Here is a 23,297-nt window from a genome sequence, read left to right on the forward strand (position 1 = left end):
TGGGAGGGTTTTGTCTTCTCTACAATATAGTATGTTCTAGTTTGGTCTCTGTTTGGCTCAAATTGGACTTTGTTTGGGCTTAATTTCAAGTATTTACTATTCATGGTAATTTTGGTGATGATTGAGGACCCTTTTTGTTTTTGGAAAGTGCATTTCGTCACGTGAGGAAATAATAGGTTTAACTCGTGTTTCAAATGACGTATTTAAAGGATAAGTACTTTGGGATTTATTATTATTTTATTGGAAAAATTATTAGTAAAACATTAAATGGCTTACTATGAAGTTATAATTCGACTTAATAATTTCACTTAGGTTGAGGGTTGAGTCATCATTAGAAGTGGGCATTTATCCAAGTAATCCATAGAAGGTTAACCCAAGGTATTGATTAAAGTTTTAGAGTAAATGAAGTATTAAAGGGAAAAAGTATATCTATTTGTCCCACATTGGTTGGAATAGTGCATTTGTTCTCCAACGAAAGTTATAAAAGACTCACATGAGTTCTTTTTCATTATGTTGTTTATTGTAATGTCCCCACTATTAGGGTTATCTTGGGACAAGTAATACATGCAAACAATTGTTAGAATCATAACAATAACACATCTAACTATACTATTCTACTCTCTAATTTAACCCCAACCTTAATGACGTCTCCAGATCAAGTTTCCTAACCCTTCGCTATTCCGTTGTCTTCTCATGTAGTGCTCCCATTAAGGTTCTTCTTAGACGAGACATCCTCTATCCAAGGCAAATCACATACATATGTTGACATCTTCAGAACATTCCGGCACATGGAGATTGTCTATTAATCCTACTCATAGTGGTCAGATGGAGACCTTAATGCCTCACATACCCCAAGATAGAGATTCCCTTAATCTCCATGGTGCCAACCCAATGGACTGACAGAATATTATCCAATATCCAATGCTCCTCACATAAGGACCTAAAAAGTATATACACGTTATTCAATAAATAAAAAACATATTAATCCTATATATATAAAACAATAATAACCTATCATTTGAATGGGTTTCATTTCTAACTATAATAAATTCAATACATACTCCTTCATATATATAACTTATCACAACTTGTATATTTTATCTACAATATCCTATGATAGATAAAATAACACAAATCTTCAATTTATTTAGAAACATAATTCTTTGTTTTATATAAGAATGAAATTATATATATATATATATAACATTCCTTTCAAATAAAATATCATAAGAATGAAATAATATGTATACTTACCCTTTTATGTATTTATAACTTGGCTTTCATAAAGGGAATCTCTAACCTACTTTATGCCATAATAATCATAGGAAATAATTATTTCCTATTTCTTAAACCATAGTTACGAGACTCGGACTCGACTTTAACTCAGAAAGTCAAAATCTGACTCAGACTCGAACTCGGCAACTAGACTTGGCCAGGACTCGAAAAATCGAAGAACCCATGAATTTCAACTTTTTTAAGGATTTAAAGATTTTTTCATGCATCGTTTAGTCAATTAATATCAAATACACAATAATTGAGATAAATAGAAGCTACTTAACACTTATACACAATTTTGCATAGATCACATAAGTATAACTGTATAACAACGAATTTCTTAGGGAAAAAAACTGAATAACATAATATAAAGTTAAACATAGTGTCACTGTCAAATGTCTACAATATATGAAATCCATGGAATCAAAAGTTGAAAACATATATCAAAATATCAGCTAGAGTGTAGAAGACTAAGGTTCATAGTAGCCTATGCCCTCCTGCGAATACACCTAAGATAAGTCATGGAAGACTCAGATATTGAGAAATATGTTTGTTACAGCTTATGTGCGCATTGTAGACAACAACAAGACTCTCAAGTATGTCTATCAATTTGCTTCGTGAAACACAACCTTTAACGGTAAAAGTCTTTTAATAACAATTAAGTTGGCTTACAAATTTTTGCCAAGAAAATGATCAAGGACATAGCCAGCAACACATATACACGTAAGTTTGAAAGTTTATAACTTTATGTACAACACTAGAGATTTCTAACATTCATGAACACATAAGTCTAAAAAAAAAACTCATATACATCATTATAGAATTCTAACACAAATATATGTAAATCTGAAAATATCTGTACAACATTACTAAACTCTACAATTCTGGAAGTGACTTCTTCATAATGAAACCCAGATGGTAACTAATATTGGCAGTGAGCCTTTAATTTGGGTAACTATCCTTCATTTCGAGATGCAAGGCTATTCAACTGTGTAATTTGCTATAACCTGGTTGACGACATTTGAAGATTTAAACATTAAACTTCCTATAATATTCATGATTTTCAGACATAAATTTGAAGATTTAAGATTTAAGATTCAACCTTAATAAACTCTTGACATACCACAACATCATTTTCAGAATTAATATACACTGAAAAAAAAAAACACCTTCCAGAACTCTCTATCTTTTAAAAAAAAATTGGGAGAGTAAATGGGCTCAGGACTCCACGAGTCCAAGTGGACTCTACCAGGACTCGGCCAAATTCAAGTCCAGAGGCCATTTGCCTCGGAAAGGCCGCCTCTGCCTCAGACTCGCAAAGTCCTGCTTAGACTCATTAAGTCCCGAAACACTGCTTTAAACATTGAAACCCTTCTTTGCTTATTATCCATGTGATGTCTTCTTTACCTTGTGTAATGTCCCCATTTTTAGCAGGTTCCTACAGTTGGCTAGGTCAGTTCACCATCGTGACCCTCACGAGCTGGCAGTAGGATTTGGGGGTCTCAGTTATGTGGTCATAGGCTTTCCGGCAACCTATGGTGTGTCTATACAGATCATGATAGATTATACCTTGCATAGTGAATGTTTATATGGTAAGCACTATGAGAATGCGTGTGCACATACCTTATAAACATTTTTTGAGTACATGGTGAATGTTATGCATATTGATATTCTGGAAGGCCATTACACAGAGTACTTGGTTAATATCACAAGTCTTGATGTTCTGGAAGGCTATTACTCACAAAGTACTTGGTGAATGTCACACAACTTGATATTCTGGAAGGCCATTATTCACAGTAGTTGGTCAATATCTTGCATCTCAACATTCTGGAAGGCCATTACTCAAAGAGTATTTGGTGAATATCATTGATATTTTGGGAGGCCAATACTCATGATATTAGATGTGATATCAAACATTTTTGAGTAATTGGTGAATATCATGTATTTTGGGAGACAATACTCATGATATCAGATGTGATATCAAACCTTATTGAATATTTGGTGATTATCAGTGATATTTTAGGAGACCAATACTCATGATATCAGATGTGATATTTAACCTTATTGAGTACTTCGTTTATATCATATGTTGATATTCTGGGAGACCAATACTCTTGATATCAAATGTGATATCAAAATGATGGATATCTTTTGATCAAAGATATCCTTAATCTTGCTAACTTAATATTACTTTGAGGTAATACGTGTGTTTATCCTCCCTAGCTAAGAGGGAGTATCAATGTTTGGTAGCTTCAATTGGATAAACTCAAGAGACTAAACTGAAGTTACATATGTGTGTGTGTGAGTAGTTAAATTATAGTGTTATATTAATTAAATATAAATCAATAGACATGTCCAATGAAGGGACATGTCTATCCATATCACATTCACAATATAATGAGAGATTGTTGCACTTGGAACACACATATACCAAAGATGGCAATGCAATTACATTTACAGCAATCCCCAAAACTAATAGTGCTCATCTTCATGCTCAGAGGTGAACATGACTGGGGACCACTTGAAGATCTAGGCAAGATTTCTAATGGGACATCCTCTTGAAAGTTTGCTGCCCGATTTCTCAATGGCTAGCAGGGGCTAGCGCTAATGGAATGGTGACCTCTTCCTTAGAAGGTGTTGGCTCAATGCTAAGGTTCAAAAGAAGAACCTTTATTTCATGCGAGAATTAGTCGCTGCTTAGCACCTCTGTGCTTCTTTTGCCTCATGCTCCACAAAGTTAGGAAGAGGAATTAATCCTCTTCTTCACCTTCATCTTTTGTCACGCTAACACCTTGTTGTTGCAATTGCTCCTCCTCACCTACAAAATAGGGGAGCTCAGAAAAGAGAGAAATTGGCTCTTCTTCTTCTTCTTCTTTAATAGTCGTTGGTTGTCTGGTCCTTTGAATCTTACCAACAACTTGCATTGCAAGAAATAGCTCTTGTTGTCATCTTGGGAACTCAGTTTGTTGTTGAATAATAGGAGCTTGGCAAGAAAGCTCATTTTGCCATCGGTGATATTCCTACTCCTCATGAGCTCTCAACTCTCCCTAGAAGTTTAGCATTATCTCCTTGCCACTGATATTTTCCGTATGTTGGTGTTGGACAAGACAGTCAATATGCTAATGGGGGCTAGAATATGCCTCTTGTGGTTGTCGATAAGCATAAGCAAGGGTGGGCAAGAGGCAAGCATTGGGAAATTGCTCATACTTGATTGTAACATGGGAGTATGGAGCAAAATCTAAAGCACTTTTGGCTTGATTTTGCTAATACAAAGGTAAATGCTTCCATTTCCTTGAAAAGAGGATTATTCTCATTGTTCATACTATCCCTCCATATTGCGGCATAGGGAAGGAGATCTACACCAAAATTTGAGCACGTACCATCAAAATCAAACAAATTTTAGCTACAGAGCCACTAGATGCTTGGAAACTGCCTCCTAAAGGCTGAAAACGCTGAAGAATGCACTAAATCTCTAGCTGTGAAAGTCAAGTCCCACCGAGCGTGTCAAAAAGAGCTATTGGTATCTAAAATTGCTTTTAACTAAACAGCATATAGGGAGCTCTGTGAATGGATTACCTTATGCAATTTCATTGAGCAAACCTCCAAAATTTTAGAACTCAGCTCTTCATTTCATGCAGAGGGAAAATGAAATAAGTGTGCTTAAAACAATAAAAGACGAAACACCAAACTTTTGGAACACTTTAAATGTACAGGATATATGAAATATTAAGGCAACACCAAACTTCATAAAATGAAATATTAAGGCAACCATTTAGATCTGATCTGGAAAAGTCACAGTTCTACAAATAACTATTTGAGCGTGAGACATAAAGCAAAAAACATATAATGATAGCCATACATAGAAAATTCTAAGGCATAGTCTACTTAATACAAACCAAAATGCACAAGTTGAAGTCGGAAGAGCACAAAAAAGATTCATGGAAAACAATATATCCTAAAATACAAAGGGCTTAAAAGAGCGATTGATATATTTCACTAATTCAAAATGCCCATTACAATTTAAGGCTTGCTTAAAATAGCCTTTCGCATAAAAGTGAAAGTCCACCCCTCAAATTACAAAGAATTTGGCAATATATACTGACTAGGAAACGGTGGCATGAAAACCCTAATAGAAAGCAAATCAGGTATCCGCCATTTGTTCATTTCTGCCAGGCTTGAGAAGTTAAGGTCTTCGTTATGGGCTCTAAGAACTAACAGCTAGCCCTCAATCCGCTAACAAGATTGAGTGGATGATCTTCTCACAAAATATGCAAGGCCAACACATGTCCAGTTTTTGACAAATCCGGGCCTGCCAACAAAAAGGAATGTTGCGAGCGCTCGAATAACACGTGGCACTCTTTTGGGGTTAGCAAAAAGTTTCCCTTCCTCCCCCTCAAAAGCTCGGCAAAGGTAACACGTGGCACTCTATGCAGCGAGCACACTTTGGAAGATAAAGTATTGTAGGAAAAGAGGTCGCAGACTTGGAAGAAAGTGCACGATTTTGGCATTCTATTACCCTAACTTCAGAGGATCATAACTTTTTGCTCACTGCTCAAAACTCATAATGACATATATTGTTGTAAAGGTCTCCAGGAGACCTAATTTCACTCCCTGGTCACCATGCCCTTGGCACACAATTTCAATAGACAGACGCCAGTTTTCACCCCAAATTCCATTCCACAGGCCACCGAAAATGCACTTTTCTAAAATATAGAAAATTAACAGAAACCTAAATTTTATATTCGTCTCATTTCTGCTCAATCTGCCACTTATGCACTGCCTCAAGTCATCCAAATTGCCTTGAGGATGCTCTAGACAGAGGCCTTGGTAGATAGCAGCTACAGTTATACAGGACCAACATTAATTGTTCGCAAATAAATTCATTTTTCTATTGAATTTTTTTATTTATGAAAGGCCTCCAACATTAATTCCAAGCACCAGCATAACATTTTTCCACTACAGCAGTTGAGATTTAAGATTTTCAGAACTGCCATCCTATATTTTGCATTATTTAGTTTGTTTTTCTTCCTGGTCAATCTGATTTCTAGATTTTTTTGGGTGCAAAGATATATTGATGTTGTTAAAAGATTCAAGTCAAAAATTTCATTTCGAACAAAAAAGTTGCAAGACAGATTCAATGTCCAATATTAGTGATCAAGTTAAGTAGAAAACAATTCCTGAAAAGAGCAAATGGGAGGATGTTCATCTTCAAGCAAGATGTCTATAAAATAATTAACAAAATTTAAATGTTAAGGATTTGCCAAACTTTATCCAAACAAAGGAAAACGTCATCAAATTGTAGTCATCTAGAGCCACCTTCCAGATGTCTATTTTAGCTTGCATTATGCTCCAATTGCTATTCATTGAGTACTCAATACTATTGTAATTTGTTATCCATTCAATGGAATTGATTGAGCATATAATATCATTAATTACCATTGAATGCTTTTGTCATATGCGTTGAAAAAGATTAAATGCTTCATCCAAATTTGCAAGCTTTATATTGCAGGTCTATTCACAGTTGAAAATCATGGTTGTGTACTGATTCCTGAAATTTATTTACTAGGTGTTCGTGTCATTATGTTTAGACCCATTCAAAATTCAGTCCTTGTATCCTTAAATTGTCCAGTCTCGATATTCAGTCCTTGTATCTCTTCTATTTGAGAAAAAGAAAATGTAAATCAAATTTTCAAGTGATAAATATCCATCACAAATGACTAAGAATTTTTTAACAAAGATTTAGTTCAGAAAGTTGCTTGTTTTCTCCCGATTAGAGTTTGAAAATCTCTGAAGGGTATAATTTTCAAGCCACTTTTGAATATCATGCTAAAATATATGTATGGCTTTAAGAAAATAATAAAAAGATAATTCGCTAAAAATTTACATAATTTATTGAAAACATACATATGAAAAATACAAAAGAGCCATGACCTACAGATACATTTGATCCATTAGAGCCTTATGGAGGGAAATGTAGCAAATGCAGCATTTTGCATGTGTTAAATTTCTAGGTCACAAATGCAACAAACCTCTACAAAAGGTATTAATTCTCATTGCTTATGCAAAAACAAGACAAAACACATCAAAAAAGTTTTGAAAACCATAGAAAAGGTTTCAAAACCTATAGCAAAAGCTCCGAGCTAACAAATAAAAGACAATGCAAAGTTTCCATACCCAATAACAACAATGAGAAGAATTTCCACAATAGTGTTTTTTATCGCGTTAAAAGCTTCTGCTTTCTCTTCTTGTGTTTTGACATCCCCACTAACAATATCAATAATCTTGCCCCCGTATTTTGGCTACAGTTAAAAAATTCAAAATGTTAGAACCATTAAATATTACAGTTGAAAAATTGAAATCTTACTATCAAAACATATTCTCGTGAGGATCTGATCTAATGAAAAATAGATCGCAAAAGAAAATGCTTAATATTCTCTTTACCATACAAAAAGAACATCATAGCCATATCAATCATCTTGCCAACTTCATTTAAACTCGAGTACAATAATTAATATTGTTGATAACAATAAGATTATTTTCATAATAATCTGGTCTAACTTAAAATCAAATGGAAAACAAAAAGCTCAAGTTTGAATGTTAACCATGCAATTTAATAAGCATATCAAATGTTACTATCGGAGTTCTATACAACATTGTTAAACAACACAGATTCCAATTAACTCCAATGTTACTTGAACCACACAACATAAAAAAGCAGAAAATAAAACCAAAACCTTAAAAATGTAAATCACCTACTAAATGACAGAGAATAATAATAATCACTCTGCACCTTTTACGAAAGCAAGCAACAAGTATGGTTAGAAAATGTAAAACCTAGCATACATTAGTAATGAAGTTTAATATCCAAAGATTACATTCTATTTTGTGACATTGCTTATCTTCATTAACATTAGACACTATGGATTTTAACGTGTTGAAGATAAATTGAATGAACTGCAGAACACAATAAAACATACTTATTAACGAGTCAATGATTGATAGCAACTAGTATAGATATCTCAAATGCATAGGTATATGAATATTGAGTTAATATATAAGAGTTATTTTATTTTATTGAATAATTATTCTAAAATCATTTAATTATATTTACATTGTGTCTTTATTTGAAGGCCTGTACATGTAAAGAATTATTTTATTAATTTAATAGATACTTTTAATTTTTATTTCTATTATTATTTGCTAGAAAATGTGCTGAAGTGGAAATATATGTTAATCTTTGAGAAAATTACAGACAGTTGTCCTTTCATGTTCACCTATGCACTAGCACAGAGATACTTCATCTTTCCTACAAAATTATCTTAGCCCTATATATGTCCTATAAAGATAGATAGATAGATGAACTTTTAACATCCAAGAGGACACCTACAATCTATAGACCTTATGCATCACTGAACTATTTACAAGAAGTTATAAAGCATAAGTGTTGTCCTCAATTTTGACATCACAAAATTTGGGGCAAACTTACACAGTTTTCTCATGGCTTTGTAGGTGTATCCCCTATGTTTTCAATGCATTGATAAGGCATTATGCAGATCCATCATCCTTGAGTTGTTCTTTATTTAAGCATTACTAGTGCATTCTTTTCTAGGGTTCCCGTTAAGTTAATCATCTTAATGCTTGTCAGGACAAAATTTTCTTCTCTAACTGCAAGCATAAAATTTTGGGTGACCTTCAAGTCTTTTCTTCTTTTCTCGTTCTTTTATTTAGCTTTCAATCTTGTTTTGGTGTTTAGTTTTTCATCTTGTTTTTGCCCTAGGATTATATTGAAATTCTGCTCATTTCAAGCTATCTTAGGCCTCAAATGGAGTTGTCTAGCTCAAGTTATTAAGGTTTTAAGCATGCTGCGGGTAGGGTTTTTCGGCATGATAGCACATCTTATTAAAAATCCTTCAAAAGTGGGCTTTTTATTGTTAATTACATGAAATAAAATTGTAATTTATAGGTAAAGTGGGTTTTGACCCCCATTTTCAAATTTCATATCATTTTGAGATGATTTGAGTATAGCTTTCAATGTTTTAAGGCAAAGGTGGGGGTTTGCAGTCCAATTGGATATTATTTTATTAGAAACTCTAGTTACATATAAATATAATTGCATGAGACACTTAAAATGCAATTAAGTGGGGTTTTTATTTCACGTTGCATATCATCATCATGCAAATCACTTTTAAAATCCCGCTATCAATAAATTCTAAGTCCCAAAAGCTTAGAAGTGGACATTTTAAATGCAAATATATTTTTTAAGTTAACATGTAACTTAACATGTGTAAGTGGGGCTTTTAAATGCATTTGCATATAAGAAGTTTGTTATTATAAACCTTTTTAACTTAAAGGCCTTATAGTGGGAAATTTTAACCCAAAGACACATGTACTTTTGTTCTAAAAGCCCATTTTTAATGACTTAAAGGCAAAAGTGGTTTTTGATTAGACTGAAGTACATATGTTTTTGCTTCTAAAAAGTACATCACACATGTTTTGACTAAATTTTCACTTAAAAAGGCCTAAGGTGGTGATTTTGAACCCAAAAGCATGTGTTTTTGCCTTTGGAAAACCCTTATTGTGCCTTTAAACTCACGTTCGACCTATTGAAGACTTGGGCATCAATTATAAAGAGGAATACATGTTTCTTTTATGTCTTTTTGTCTCTCAAAAGCACGTTACTGTGCATAATATGGCAAAGTCACAATTTGGAGGTCAAAGACATATTTTTGATATTAAAAAGCCTGTCTTTACTCATTCTTTGCTACATTTTGCATAAAGAAAACAAGGCAGCAATTTTCCAAGAGAAAACACATTGTTTAGCATATGTTTTTGACCAAAAACAGCTCATCCTGGGGCACGCTTTGGCCAGAAAGGGTCCATAGAGAGAAGATTCAAGCTTGCAAACTTAACGTTGGATGTTAAGGAAGGGTTCAAGTGCAAAAGCATTTTATTCCAGCTTGTTTGCATCCATCAAACTTACATTTTGATGCCCTAGACACAGTTTTTGGTTGTCTATGCATTGCAATCTCTTCAAACATTTCTCTGGTTTGAATGCTTCAAAACAGTTGTTATTTTTATGTATTTTAATCCTCTATTATGCACATTTGTCTAGCAATGAATCTTGAGTCCAAAATCCATTCATTGCAAGAGGATTGAGTCAGGATTCAAAGTCTATATAATCCTCTTTGTTGCAAGCTTTTCTAAATTCAAAAATCTCTTCAATTTGCTTCAGACTTTGCTCAAGGATTTGTAAAGACTTCTTCTCTTGATTTTGGTGAAGCGAAGGTAAGATTTCTTGTGTTTATCTTAGGGCTTTTGTTGTATATATTTTGATCTTGTTAAAAGTTGCAAATCCATCATTTCATTTTCAGATTTGCACATGTTTTAGTTTATATATTGTCTCTTCTATCTTCCTTCTACATTTCTCAAAATTGCATATGCAAGTGCTTCATCTTGCTTGCATATGCAATCGGGATCAAAAAACTCATTCTATAATTGGAGTATACCAAGGAAAAGCAAGCTCATTGTCATGCACATGCAAACATGTGTCAAAAACCCACTTTCTACACATCCTCTTTCTCTCAACCCACTCTTGAGTTTTGTTCAACACAGTCACATTCCTCTTATCACTATTATCAATTTCAGGAATGTCCCAATTAATGGGCTTCAAGGGAATGCCTTTGATCTTCCTAAAGTAATCAAGGTCCAACATTTCTGATTCGTTCTCATTAAAACCATTACATTAATAGAAAGTTTAAACTCTTGTATTTGTTACACGGTCAATCAAGACCAAGACCTTTCTCTCATATCAAAAACATCTATACAATTCGCTCAAAAATCTTCTGGTGCAAGCACTTGCCGTTTAAGTAGAATCGAGTTGTAGATTATCCCTTAGAAAGTTACCTGCATCAAAGAGTGGTCTCAAAACTTTGAAGTTCTAGAATATTTGGAAGCAACTTTAGTAACATTTATTGCATTGGGATTTGAAGAACATGAATAAGCCCCAACAAAACTAGGGAAAGGAATACCTTCCTTGTGCTTCTCGACACCTTTTCTTCACCTCTACAATTTGCCACAAATCAATGATGATCATCTTATCATCTAGGTATTTGGGTAGCTTGTGAGGAAATCCATCAAAGGCCCTTATGCGGATGTAAGTAAATGTCGCAAATTGGGTGAAGCCACTCTCATATGTAAGAATTGTTGGCACTGCCTCTAGGGAAATCCGTCTTTCAAGGCATCGTTGTAATTCCTAAGTAAGTTTCATTATGAAGGCATTGTTGACCCTTTTATATTCTGCATAGCTCTGGTGTAGTTGTAGACAAGGATAGAAATCATAAATTTGAATGTTCTCATCAAATTCCTACACGTGGCTCAAACCTAACCAGTGTTGTGTGCAAGCTACAACATAAATGAGATACGAGGATATGAATAAAAACTTATTACGAGGAAAGCAACAAAACAATTGGCATAACTTATCACCAATGATTCCCACCCAGTCCATGTATCCAACTTCTGAGCATATTGTCTGTACAGATAAGAAAGAACACTCTTAAGGGTTTCTTCATTTCCCCTTAACATATGTAGCAGCACCAAAATAATTGTGATTTCGCCTTTTAGGTCGGTGTCATACATGGTTTTGAGGAGCTTTGATTGGCCTTCCCTCCTTGTCTGAAACCACTCTTTAGACATCACTCTTATAATATGTCTTCCTATCACAAAAGCTCATTGTGCAGAGACAAAATCCTAATCAGCATATACAGTCCTGGTAGGCAATCTGAATGAGTTTTGAATGGTTGCCCTATCAAGAGATAAGAATTTCATTATTGGTTTTCTTAATTTCCCTTGTGTCTGGGTTAAAACAGTTGATGCATTCCATTATTAGCTCAGCGCAATAAACTAAGATAGAAAATCCAATTGCTTCCACCAAACCACTAACTGCCGATTTGTCTGTGATAGGATGCATGTTCTCTGTGTGAATTCTTCTGTGGAGATAATCCAAATCAAACCTCAACAATTTTGTATATCCAATCTGCGATAAAAAACTTTCTAAATCATTTAAATGATCATATCCAGAATATTTGAATTCCATTTCATCTCCTTTAACTAAAATTATGCTATTACAGCAATGTTGCATAGCAGAACACTCGATTCACTAAATTATTGTTGTTTGTCAATCCAACAAAGATTGCCCTAGCTTAACTTGTTCTTCACAATTACAACCTTCAAAATCCTTTTGAAATGCACAGCTAGTCATGTAGAATTATGCTTTTAAATGTTTTGGAAAGAATGTCCCATTAATGCCAATCTCATCAAACAATTAATGTTTGTCAACCCTTTTGAAATGGGACACTCGGCTTTCCAATGCATTGAAATCTGATAACTTTCCTTCTTTTCTTAAATCTCCACTCTTCTATGTTTCCAGCTCCTTTTTAAGTATCGGAGAGCGCAGAAGGCATGTCTAGCATATCATATCATTTTCCTTTACTTCTTTTCATAGTGGGGAACTTATGTCCTTTCGTTCTCTCTTTCAGATTTAGCTAATGGAAGGAAGACATCTCAATAATTTCCACTTTCACTTCTTCAAGAGTATTTTTCCTTATGTCCAGTTGCTTCTTTCTGGCTTTCAGATATCAACCACTATACTTCCTCTCTCTATTTCCCAAATAAAAACCTTTGATGAGCACTATCTTCTTTCAGATACTTCTCAATCTTCTTCTCTTCTTTCAGAATCCAACAATCTTCTTGCACTTTTTGAATTTCCAACCAGGCTGAAAATAGGATTGCCTTGCTCCTTCGTTTTCCTGAATTTGCACAGTTAATTTCCTTTGAGAAAAGAGAGAAAACTTTAAACTTGAAATTCCAACACACATAGGCACAAGACAAGTTAACGAACAAATTCTTTCCACTTGACTCTAGTATTCCCAAGGGTAATTTACCAACAGTTACTCAATTCCCAAAATCCCAAAAATGACAGAATACTAAGGAAAAGACTGCATTTTGACTCAAAAGATTTCATAAACCAATTTTAACTAAGGGGGGAACTAAAATTGGGCAACACAAAGCAAAGTCAAATATATTGCATGCCTGGTTGCGATCAAACTAGTGCAATTTCAGGTCAACCGATTCCTTTGCATTTTAATCAATGCCCTGGATGGCCAATTTCTATCCTTTCCAACTGTGATGTGTTATGCTTCTTCATTGACCACCTCAAATGCTAGATTTTGGATGGTAGAGTGATTTTGAAGCTTATGAAGCTGCAAAATCATAAAGCACGTATCTTTGAAAAGAACAAAATCTCAAAAATTGAGACGCAAAAAGGTAGGAATAAAGTTTACTTACTATTTGAGCTGAAATCAATTTTAAGCCATATTTGGGACTCTTTGGGCTAAATTTTTAAAAAGAACATAATAATTCTTTGCTTTGGTGAAAAATAATTCATGCTCTTTTCCGCCTCAAAGAAAAGGTTTCTGAATATTTTGACCCCATTTCAAAGTTTTCATTGTATTAATAATGTAGAAGGCACTTTGTCACAACCTATAGACCTTCAGATTCACTGTTTGGAGAGAGTTTCCTTGGTTGTTTGGGAAGCTATGTGACATGGAAGCAGATGACCTTGGCCATTTACCTAGCACAAAGCATCCCAAAGATGGCAAGGGAACTTACCCAAAAATGTTTTTATCTTTCCATTTGCAGCCTAGCAAATTGTCTACTGTTTGGATGAGAGTTGACATCAAAAATGATGCCTAATGAACGTTTCTCTCCTTTGTTATATATCCCCATTCAAAGATAGTAACTATTGCACACCTAATAACACAACCAACTAGTGCTTTTGCCTCCACCTATTGAAGATGGGAAATTGCGTAATTTTTTATTTCTATGCTTACAAATAAGTTGAGAAATAACAGATGATTTGATACAAAAGAAATAACAGATGATTTGATACAAAAGAAATAAGAGATAAGTGCAATTTCTAAACTCATATGATCTTTTCCGTTACAAGTAAATATGGCCAAGCAACTTAATGAATTTTTCCCAAAAGATACTCTAAGACTCTTGGTATCCACTTGGAAATGGTTTCCAATGCCCAAAAGAAAGCATGAGGTGTTTATGAATAATCAGGACCTCCTACATCCAGAACTACAAGGAAATAAGGTGGCAGCAACTTTAAAAAACTATAGGTCCCTGTCACCCTCAACTCCTTCCTCTTCGCTTTATCTCTTCACCAAAACCAACAACTTTTTCCGTCCTAGGTTTTTCTGAAGCAAGCTCCTCAAACTTCACAATGTAAAAATATGAAAAATGAACAAGATATCCAAACGAGCTTATTTCTACTCTTTTTCTAAAATCTGAAGGAGCTTTTTGTAAGTTATATTAACCTTAGCTTTTTAATAAAATAATAGTCTATTAGACCCACACAAAGTGACTTTATTTTATTTTTGTTTTTTGAACAGAAGTTAAGTCACTTTATAAAAATTAATTGTATGAAAGTCACCCACAACATTAATTTAAGGCAGCCTATTTAATTTAATTTAATTATTTCCTGAATTAGACTACATGAATAGAACAAGCTAATGGAATTTCCCAGAACACCTAAGTCAATGAAGGCAGCATTACAGAGTGCTTTCAATTTAGTCTCTTTACAACTCTTCTTCCCTTTACTTGATATTATAGGCTGCTTATGTGGCAAGCCGCCAGATGACTTCTTTTCACATGGCTATATGTATTATACAGCAATATCTTTCTGACTTTGTGTTGCTTATGCTGTAGGTTCACCTCATCTGGTTAGGATCTCCTTTTATTCTAATATTTTTCGGTTTTTAGTTTTTGCAATTCTTTTTTCCAAGTTCCTACTCATTGTAACTTTTAGTCCCATTGACCTACTTTGTTTATTTGTGGACATTCATATTGTTTATTTCTTGCTTCCCTTTGACTAAGGAATTGACAAGAATAGATATTCATCATGACACTGTACTACCTGAGTAGGATAACACAGAACACTAAATATATTGCAAAACATCTTATATTTCGGTGTATATAAAGGTAAATGGAAGGTGATCTGTACAACAATTTGAAGATTTGCTAAGAAGAATGACATGATAATCAAGGAATCAAATCAAACCCAAATAGATTTAACTAATGTCTAATATTTTCTCCAAATCTACAAGAGAGAAACATAAATGAATGTACAAACACGCAGATATTTTCAGAACAATGGCAATCTAACTTTACACTCCAAGCTTTTCAATTCTGCATGTAAGTGTACATACATACTTTAAATTGTAAATTTCTTTGCTGAAAGCAATCAGACCTCTATTCATATTAAAGATTGCAAAGGCTCAGTTCTTTTAGCCATCTTTAGACTTTTGTTTAACATTTATCCACCTTCAAAATGAGAAAAAGACATATGAAGTGTGAAACTTAAGCATTAGCACACTATTCCATTTCACTGAAAGGAATAATTACATACAACTAAGATGTTTGATGTTGATGCAACTAGAAGTGCCACAGTTGCTACAGCCAATTTCCCTGCCTCTGGTCGTGCCTTATAGTACAAAACATAAAAAATGATAAAAATTAGACTTGTCACCATGAACGGGACTCCTCTGACCTAGAAAAAAGATCAACAGCCAAAAAAGATCAAAGGAAAGCAGAGAAAAGTGGAAAACAGAAATATCTTGTTATTTAATAAGGATGAAAAGAAAAATACCAGTCGCAGTATACGGCAGAATCCCACATTCACAGCCTGAATAAAAACCATGCAGTAGTCAAAACGGAATCCAATCATAAAAACCTCAGTAACATAAGAAGCACTAATCTTGCTTACAATTTTCTTAACAAGCAAAGGGAAACTTTTGGAAATAAAGAAAGAAAATTATAAATTCATGTGTACATAATATTTCTCGGGTGCAAGGGGAAGACCCTGCAAGACGACAGTATGTTGTGAGCCTCTCATCTGGGGGGTCTTGGGTTTGAGTCTACTTGAGCCCCATGTCGATATTGGCTCTGGCCCATTACCAATCCAAGCAAAAAAAACCTCTCAGGTGCAGATGCTTAAGCAGTAAATAAGAGGGATAAATAAGAGGGACAATTCAGTCCATTCTGTGGTTTTATTCTCTGTTATATCTTATGTAATGCTTTAATTCATCCTGTTGGTTTGCAGATTGTTTTCATTTTTTATAGAATCAAAGTCATACTACAAACAGTTGAAATTTGAAGAACAAAATCTTCAACTTTTATTGAAACATCCTTAAAGTATATTTGATTATTTGATTATTTGATTATACAGCATAGTATTTTCTTATTATAAATAATAAACTTAGTGACATAGGTGATTATTATCGTAAATAAATACTATTTGATTCAATTTAATCAAACTTCATTTTTAAATCTGTTTGGGTGGTTTATTTGAACTGCCCATATACATAAAGTTGAGGAAAAAGACAGATATGGAACTTAAAAATAGCTGTGTACTCCTGAATATTAGGAACACAAGACACCCAGAGTCGTTGTATATGTATCCCTCAATATTATTTATAAGATATCCTGGTTTATATTTGCATCAATAAATCGTTCAACTCGTAGCAGAGCATGTGAGAGCTGAAGTAGCAAAGCCTGTACAAGATGGAAATAAAGTTGGTGTATTCCTTTTTAAGGGGCAGCTCCAACAATTTGGTTGCCCAAATTCCCCAACTGATGAAAGTATTATTTTCTAAATTGTTGGTAACATTAGTAAACAGCCATTAGCTTATTGCTTGTGTAATTAAGAAATGGGAAGGTGCTTTTGTGTAGGGAGATCGGCTGCATAAGTGCAATAATAGCATAGCATAAGTGCTATGCATTTAGCATAGAGTGGAGGCAACAAGAACAGTAGTATTTTAAACTGTTTACAATGTGTTTTGCAGTGTGTGTGCACACTTTCAATTATTGTTTGATTTTTTTCTGGAAAGAAAATGCTGTTTGTTGTAAAAGAGCAAATCCACAGAGAAGGGAACCTATGCAATAGAGGTGTTTAGCATGAACAAAAGGTTTTGGCGGCAATCAATCAAACACTGGTGTGTGTATAGGGTATTTGATAATTCCTTAATTCCAAGCATCAGTTGCAGCCAGAGATACTGACATGTGGAATAAAACATGAACTTGTACTAAACAAAAAATAACGGTAGGGATAGGCACCTTCCAGCCCAGTCAGTGTAGGAAACAATGAGAAGCACAGTCTGAATTTGCCAAAAATAATTTGCAGTACAGCAAGCCAAAAAAAGAAGAAAAGAAACAACATCTAAACTCTAAGGCACAATAATGATAGGAAGACTGACACCTGAGATGTTCTTATTGTTTGTGAACTTTAAAAGATTTCAACACACACACGTGTATACAAACAAATTTTAGAAAACTATTATGCCTGGAAGACCAATTAAATTATATATCTCTTGATCTAGTGAATGGAATTCATTAGAATTTTGACAGCCTGGGAAAACATTCCTCCAAAAACTTTCACTAAAGCTCTTGTAGCCTTTAGATTTAATTGTTTTTATATTCTCCGATTGTATTAAATTTGTCACATTTTATCCAGGATGTAGATTCTAGCAAAATTTTGTCACCTTGCTGTATTCTAAACCTTCGAGCACAATAATTTCACCAGCTAGTCCACGTTGGAGGCTTAACTGTTTCTAGGTTTCCATTAAAAAGGCATTTAAAAGTGTGTCTTAATCCCTAAGTTAGAGTTTGTATATGGGTGCACTAGAACCCGACAGCCTTAAAAGTTTTTGGATTTAACAAGGGAACTCAATTCCCGTAAAGGTGAATAAGTATCTAGAAAAATGCTGCCAAAACCATCTAAGAGTTTCATGCAGTGATATGTGCTCCACAGCACCATCATGATCAACCTGGCTAACTAAGTCAATTTCAAGAGGAAGATGAAGAATAAGTACTAGTTCAAAAACTGGGGCTTACTCCTTTTATCTAATAAGACTAATACTTTGCTTTGCAAGATACATTCCAAGAGATTTTGACACTTTGTTGGATAGCTGTTTCTTGCATTTTTCTACTTCTGGTGGTTCCTTGGAGTGGGCTTTGAAGTTGGAATAACTCACCCTTCCTGGCCCATGTCATACTGCTGAAATATAGTTTTAAATAATTTTGGCCCCGTGTCATACTGATGACAAAGCTTCAATTGATTATGCTAAGGATTATTGTGCAGCAAGAATTATTAATGGCACAATTCATGTCAATAGATACACGGTGCTCGATGAGCTGATTATTTATAAACAGAGGATCTATTTTATGCCTTTTTTATACCTAAGGGTGAGGATACTGAAGACCTTTCATGATGCACCTATGGCTGGTCACTTGGTACTTTTTAAGACATACAGATAGATTCTGGAGACGTTTACATGGAAAGGACTTAAAGATGAAGTCCTTAAGGTATACCAGAGAGTGCACCATATGCTAGTAAAAGAAAATGAGCACACTTATCTACCTGATTTGCTTAAACCCTTGCCCATTCCCAATCAAAAATGGGAATGCATTTCCATGGATTTCATCGGGCTACCTAAGGTACATGGTAAGGACTATAAATATGTTGTAGTTAACAGCTTGACCAAATTTGAACACTTCTTTGCTATTTTTGTAACGTATATTGTAGTATAAGTAGCTGAGTTGTTCTTCAAGGAGATTTTTATTTGCATTGGATGCCCAAGAGCATAATCAATGACAGGGATAGCCACATTTTAAATCTCTTTTGCCAGGAACTTTTCAAATTCAATGGGGTAGAGATGACTTTGAGAACTAGCTATCCCCTACAGATTGATGGATAGTTCAAGATAGTACACAAATGGGTGGAAGGGTATCTCAGAATGTACATTCGAGGACAGTAGAGAACATGGGTGATATAGCACCACTTCAGAGAGTATTCTTATAACTCTATCTATCATATGTCAATCGAGATGTCACCATTTAAGGCATTGTATGGGTAAGATGCACCTAACTTTGTCGACTTTCTCTTTGGGGATCATAGAATGCCAAAGGCAAGGGATTTTTGCTGGAGAGTTAGGATATTACTAAACCGTTGAAGGAAGACGTGCAACAGGCACAGAATCAACAGAGTTATACTGATAAGCATTGTATAGAGCATAGTTTTGAGGTGGGCGATACGGTTTACTTAAGGCTCCAACCCAACAAACAATCCATTTTCAAGCAGAGTGGTTTAGAGAAGCTTAAGCCCCATTTCAATGGTCTCCTTCCTTACTATGACAGTTCAAGAAAGACATCAGTTAGAGCTTGGATGCAGAGGGTAGACACCTATTTTCAGCTCCACCCCATGCATGAAGATGAAGCTATCAAATATGCTGCCATACATCTAGATGGTATTGCTCACGAGTGTGGCATCATACGGTCATCACTATCGATCATGACCAAATTGCTTCTTATGCTGAGTTCACAGAGAGGCTCATTGATAGATTTGATAGGAAGCTTCTAGAGTTTCACATCAAAGACTTAGCTCAGCTGAAACAGTAGGGTTCAGTATGTGCATATGTCTCCAATTTTCGAAGGCTGTTGATGTTGGTCACAGTTATTTCAGAGAGAAGGCTTACTGAGCTTTCTATGGGTGGCCTTACAGGTCCCTTGAGGGGTTGGATTAAGGCACTCAATCAACCTACATTGCAAGCAGCATCAAAAAGGCTAGAGACATGGAGACTTTTACTTCTATAAGAAAATTTCAGTCTATGGAAGTCCCACTCAAAAAGGATAAAATCAAAAAACATTTTCATTGGGAATCAAACCACTCAAGGAATGGATCCAACTGGTTAGTGACCAAATACGTGAGCACCGGCAGAAGAAATTGTGTTTTCATTGTAGGGAGCCATGCAACCCATTGCATAACTGCAGTGTTAAGGAAATAGCATTTTCAGCGGAATAAACGGCATCAGGAGAACCAAATCAGCAATCTGGCTCAGCGTCTAGTGAAGAAGCAAGCTCATCAAAAGAGAGCAAGCAAGTGGTGATACCATAGCCCAAATCTCTAGCTTCCAAAAAGCAGTAACACTTAAGCTTGTGAAATGTTCACCACTGAGCCATTTTTTCCAACTAATGCTTATAAAATAGATCTATTCAATGGTATTTTCACCAAACAAAATATATGGGCTGCTATCATTGCTATATTCAAAAATTCTCACACAACATTTTATATTACAAAATAAACAAATTTCTATTACATAAATTGCAAACCTTGCTAAAGAACTCAACAATCCTTACCAATAACTCACATGATACCATAGACTCCTTGGTGACTTGTACGGCACCCAAGCTCAAAGAGTTTGGCTGCCTTGGATGGTACGGAAGCTGTATAGAGGCTGTAAAGTCATCAAAAAGAGCAGAAGCTACTGTTTTATTGCCTCTTAAAAGGTTGTGCTAGCATTTATGGGCCCTCTAAAGGCTATGATGGAGTATGGGAAGTTTTTAAGACTCCTCAAAAAACACCATCCTCTTTAATATGTTTTACAAAGGTACAGCTGGATAAGAATATTCAGCCACAAACATATATATATATTAACTCCATTTTAAAGGGACACACTGCACATTTATATCTGCCATTTGCACACAAAAAATTAATTAATTGCTGGCAAATCTTAATTAAAGAAATCTCTTCTAAGGCCCAATCATGAATCCTGAGTGCATCCACCATAGAATTGACTACAAAGAAATAATTCTCTAAGACCAAATACTTCTAGGGTTTTCATCCTAGGGTTTGGAAGTTAAACTCACTGTCCAAACTTTGCAACTAGAGAAATAGAAATGTCCATGATGTGCAAATGAGCCCTTACTCTTTTTTAACTTCCAATAAAAATTCAAGAAGTTTAAATTTTAAATTCACCTTTATTAAAGTAATCACCTTTTGGCCCCATCAAGTGACTTTAGCTCATTTCTGCATTTAACTTAGTCACTTTACAAAATTTATTAAATAAAATCACATGCAACGACTTACGTGGGTTGGTAAATTAATTAAATTAATTAAAAATGCCTATGGGAACAATAAAGGCTAATGGCATTTTCCCAAACACCTAAAGAAAAAGAAGGGGAGATTAGATTTTTTGGAACTTTTCTACATTTTCTGAAAATCCTATCTTTTCCCAATTGAATCCTGATTTTGTGAAATCAACTTGTACTTTTTGGTTAGCCATTTTTGGGGCTATGATCCCTACAAGAAATTTTTAAGCATTAACAATGTGTTTGACATGGATATCATTGTAGTTATTCAACATGCTTTGAAATAGATTTAAGTGCAATAATTATGTAGCCTAAAGCACAACATGTGGTATTCGTTTCGTAAGGGAGGAATAATAAGAAGTGCATAAACGTGAAATGCTAGTGTTCTGTCATCCCTGGTTCCTTATTTACTTATTCTAGTATTAGTGAGAGTACTCAAAGGCATTCAGCAGAGTTATCAGGGAGAGGTAGAACTACAGATGAACTATTTCCAGATATCAACCAGCAAAGGATTGTAAGTGGCATAAAACCAGAGAAGTGAGAGTTTCATAGAAGGGCTTGAAAGGGTCACAATTTTCAATGTTGATGTAGTTACACCATGTCACAAAGCCTGGCTCATGGATAAATATTCCTCTAGATATGGCTATAGATACACTGTAAGCTGACGTACATTATAACATGTCTCTCTTGTACGATGGTGCTAGGTTTGGAAGAACACATTCTAGAGCAAACAATTGTTCCTGTGAGGACTTGGATCTTATTTTTAAATAATGGGCACTCCCTCGCCCAATATAATTTATCTTGATGACTTTTCTCCATAGTTAATCAGTGCCTTCTCTAAGAAGTCTACCTCTTAAAATCCACTTTTAATACTTTATAGATAGGTTTCTCATATAGACTTCGATATATAGACTTTCAACATTCAAACTAGCTATCAAACTACTTCATTTGATTTAATGACAAATACAAATTGTAAATAGCACTTAGCATTGTAGATATCATTACGCATCAGTGAGGGGTATAGTATCAGATATACCACCTAAAATATTACTTTAAGGCTCCACAGTTTGAATTAATAACTAACACGAATAAAAATACCAGTCCCAAACATGTGAAAGTGGAAAAAGAAGGCTTTGAAGTTTAAATTCAATCACTAAATAACAAAATGCAACAAAAACAAATAAGCTTAACGAATAAACAGCTACTTTAGGTTTGACAAGATTCCACAAAAAGGTTTGCTCTTCCATAAAAGGGAGATAATTCTCAAACTAGTCTATGTTGCCTACATTTTTACATGAGTTTTGAATATCAAGTTATTGACTACTGTAGGAGCATTTCCAAAATAATTTTACATGTTACAATGTATTACTTTTTCAGTGCTTATTTTAAAATTATTTAAAGTATATCCAACTCACAGAATCTATTTTCATTTCAGGCCCACGAAACCAAGTGAAAAAGCGTAGAGAATATTACCGGTACAGCATCACCATGTTCAAGATCTGATACAGATGCATCATTATTTTGGAAGGAAACTCGTTTGTCATCTGTCTGCACACAAGATTATAGAACAATTCTGATTTTAGCTTTTCTGAGTATGTCAAACAAAATACAAAATTTCCAGATGATATTTGTCCTACCAATGAGCATCCTCAAAATACCAGGCATAATGCATGCTAATGCAGCCATTAATATGAAACTGAAAAAGAAATTCTTATTAAGTATTACTAAAAACAAAATGATCAATTTCAGAAAGTGGATTGAACAGAAGTGTACCAAGTCATGTTTTGAAAATGAGAACCTGTGAAAATAATGCCAAAAATCTAATTTTAAAATTTATCATATGTTATTAGAAAGATAACAGAGGAAGCCAAACTATGGAGCAATAAACTTTTAATTCCCAAAGTTTATGATCTAGACAAAGGAATATTTTCCCCCGAAGTAAAAAAAAACCTATGAAGCTTTCAAAAGGTCTTGCTACTGAGGACCATATGACAATAAAAGATTTATCAAAGCACAACCAAGATTCAAAAAAACCC

General features: G+C 34.5%; 1 protein-coding gene across 1 annotated transcript in view; it reads right to left on the minus strand.

Moving 5' to 3' along the window:
* Positions 1 to 23,297, minus strand: part of ABCB27 (transporter associated with antigen processing protein 2) — a 142,459-nt gene that overhangs the window by 117,303 nt on the left and 1,859 nt on the right. Inside the window, exons 2-5 of the mRNA XM_089807477.1 lie at positions 22,735 to 22,809; positions 15,986 to 16,021; positions 15,746 to 15,820; positions 7,450 to 7,574 (exon numbers count right to left, since the gene is read on the minus strand). Coding sequence (XP_089663603.1) covers positions 7,450 to 7,574; positions 15,746 to 15,820; positions 15,986 to 16,021; positions 22,735 to 22,809 — 311 coding nt within the window. The remainder of the gene's footprint in view (positions 1 to 7,449; positions 7,575 to 15,745; positions 15,821 to 15,985; positions 16,022 to 22,734; positions 22,810 to 23,297) is intronic.

The sequence above is a fragment of the Cupressus sempervirens genome, chromosome 10 (assembly GCF_028749045.1).
Source record: "Cupressus sempervirens isolate cs-2001-9-10 chromosome 10, ASM2874904v1, whole genome shotgun sequence".
In the NCBI taxonomy this organism is placed as follows: Eukaryota; Viridiplantae; Streptophyta; class Pinopsida; order Cupressales; family Cupressaceae; genus Cupressus; species Cupressus sempervirens.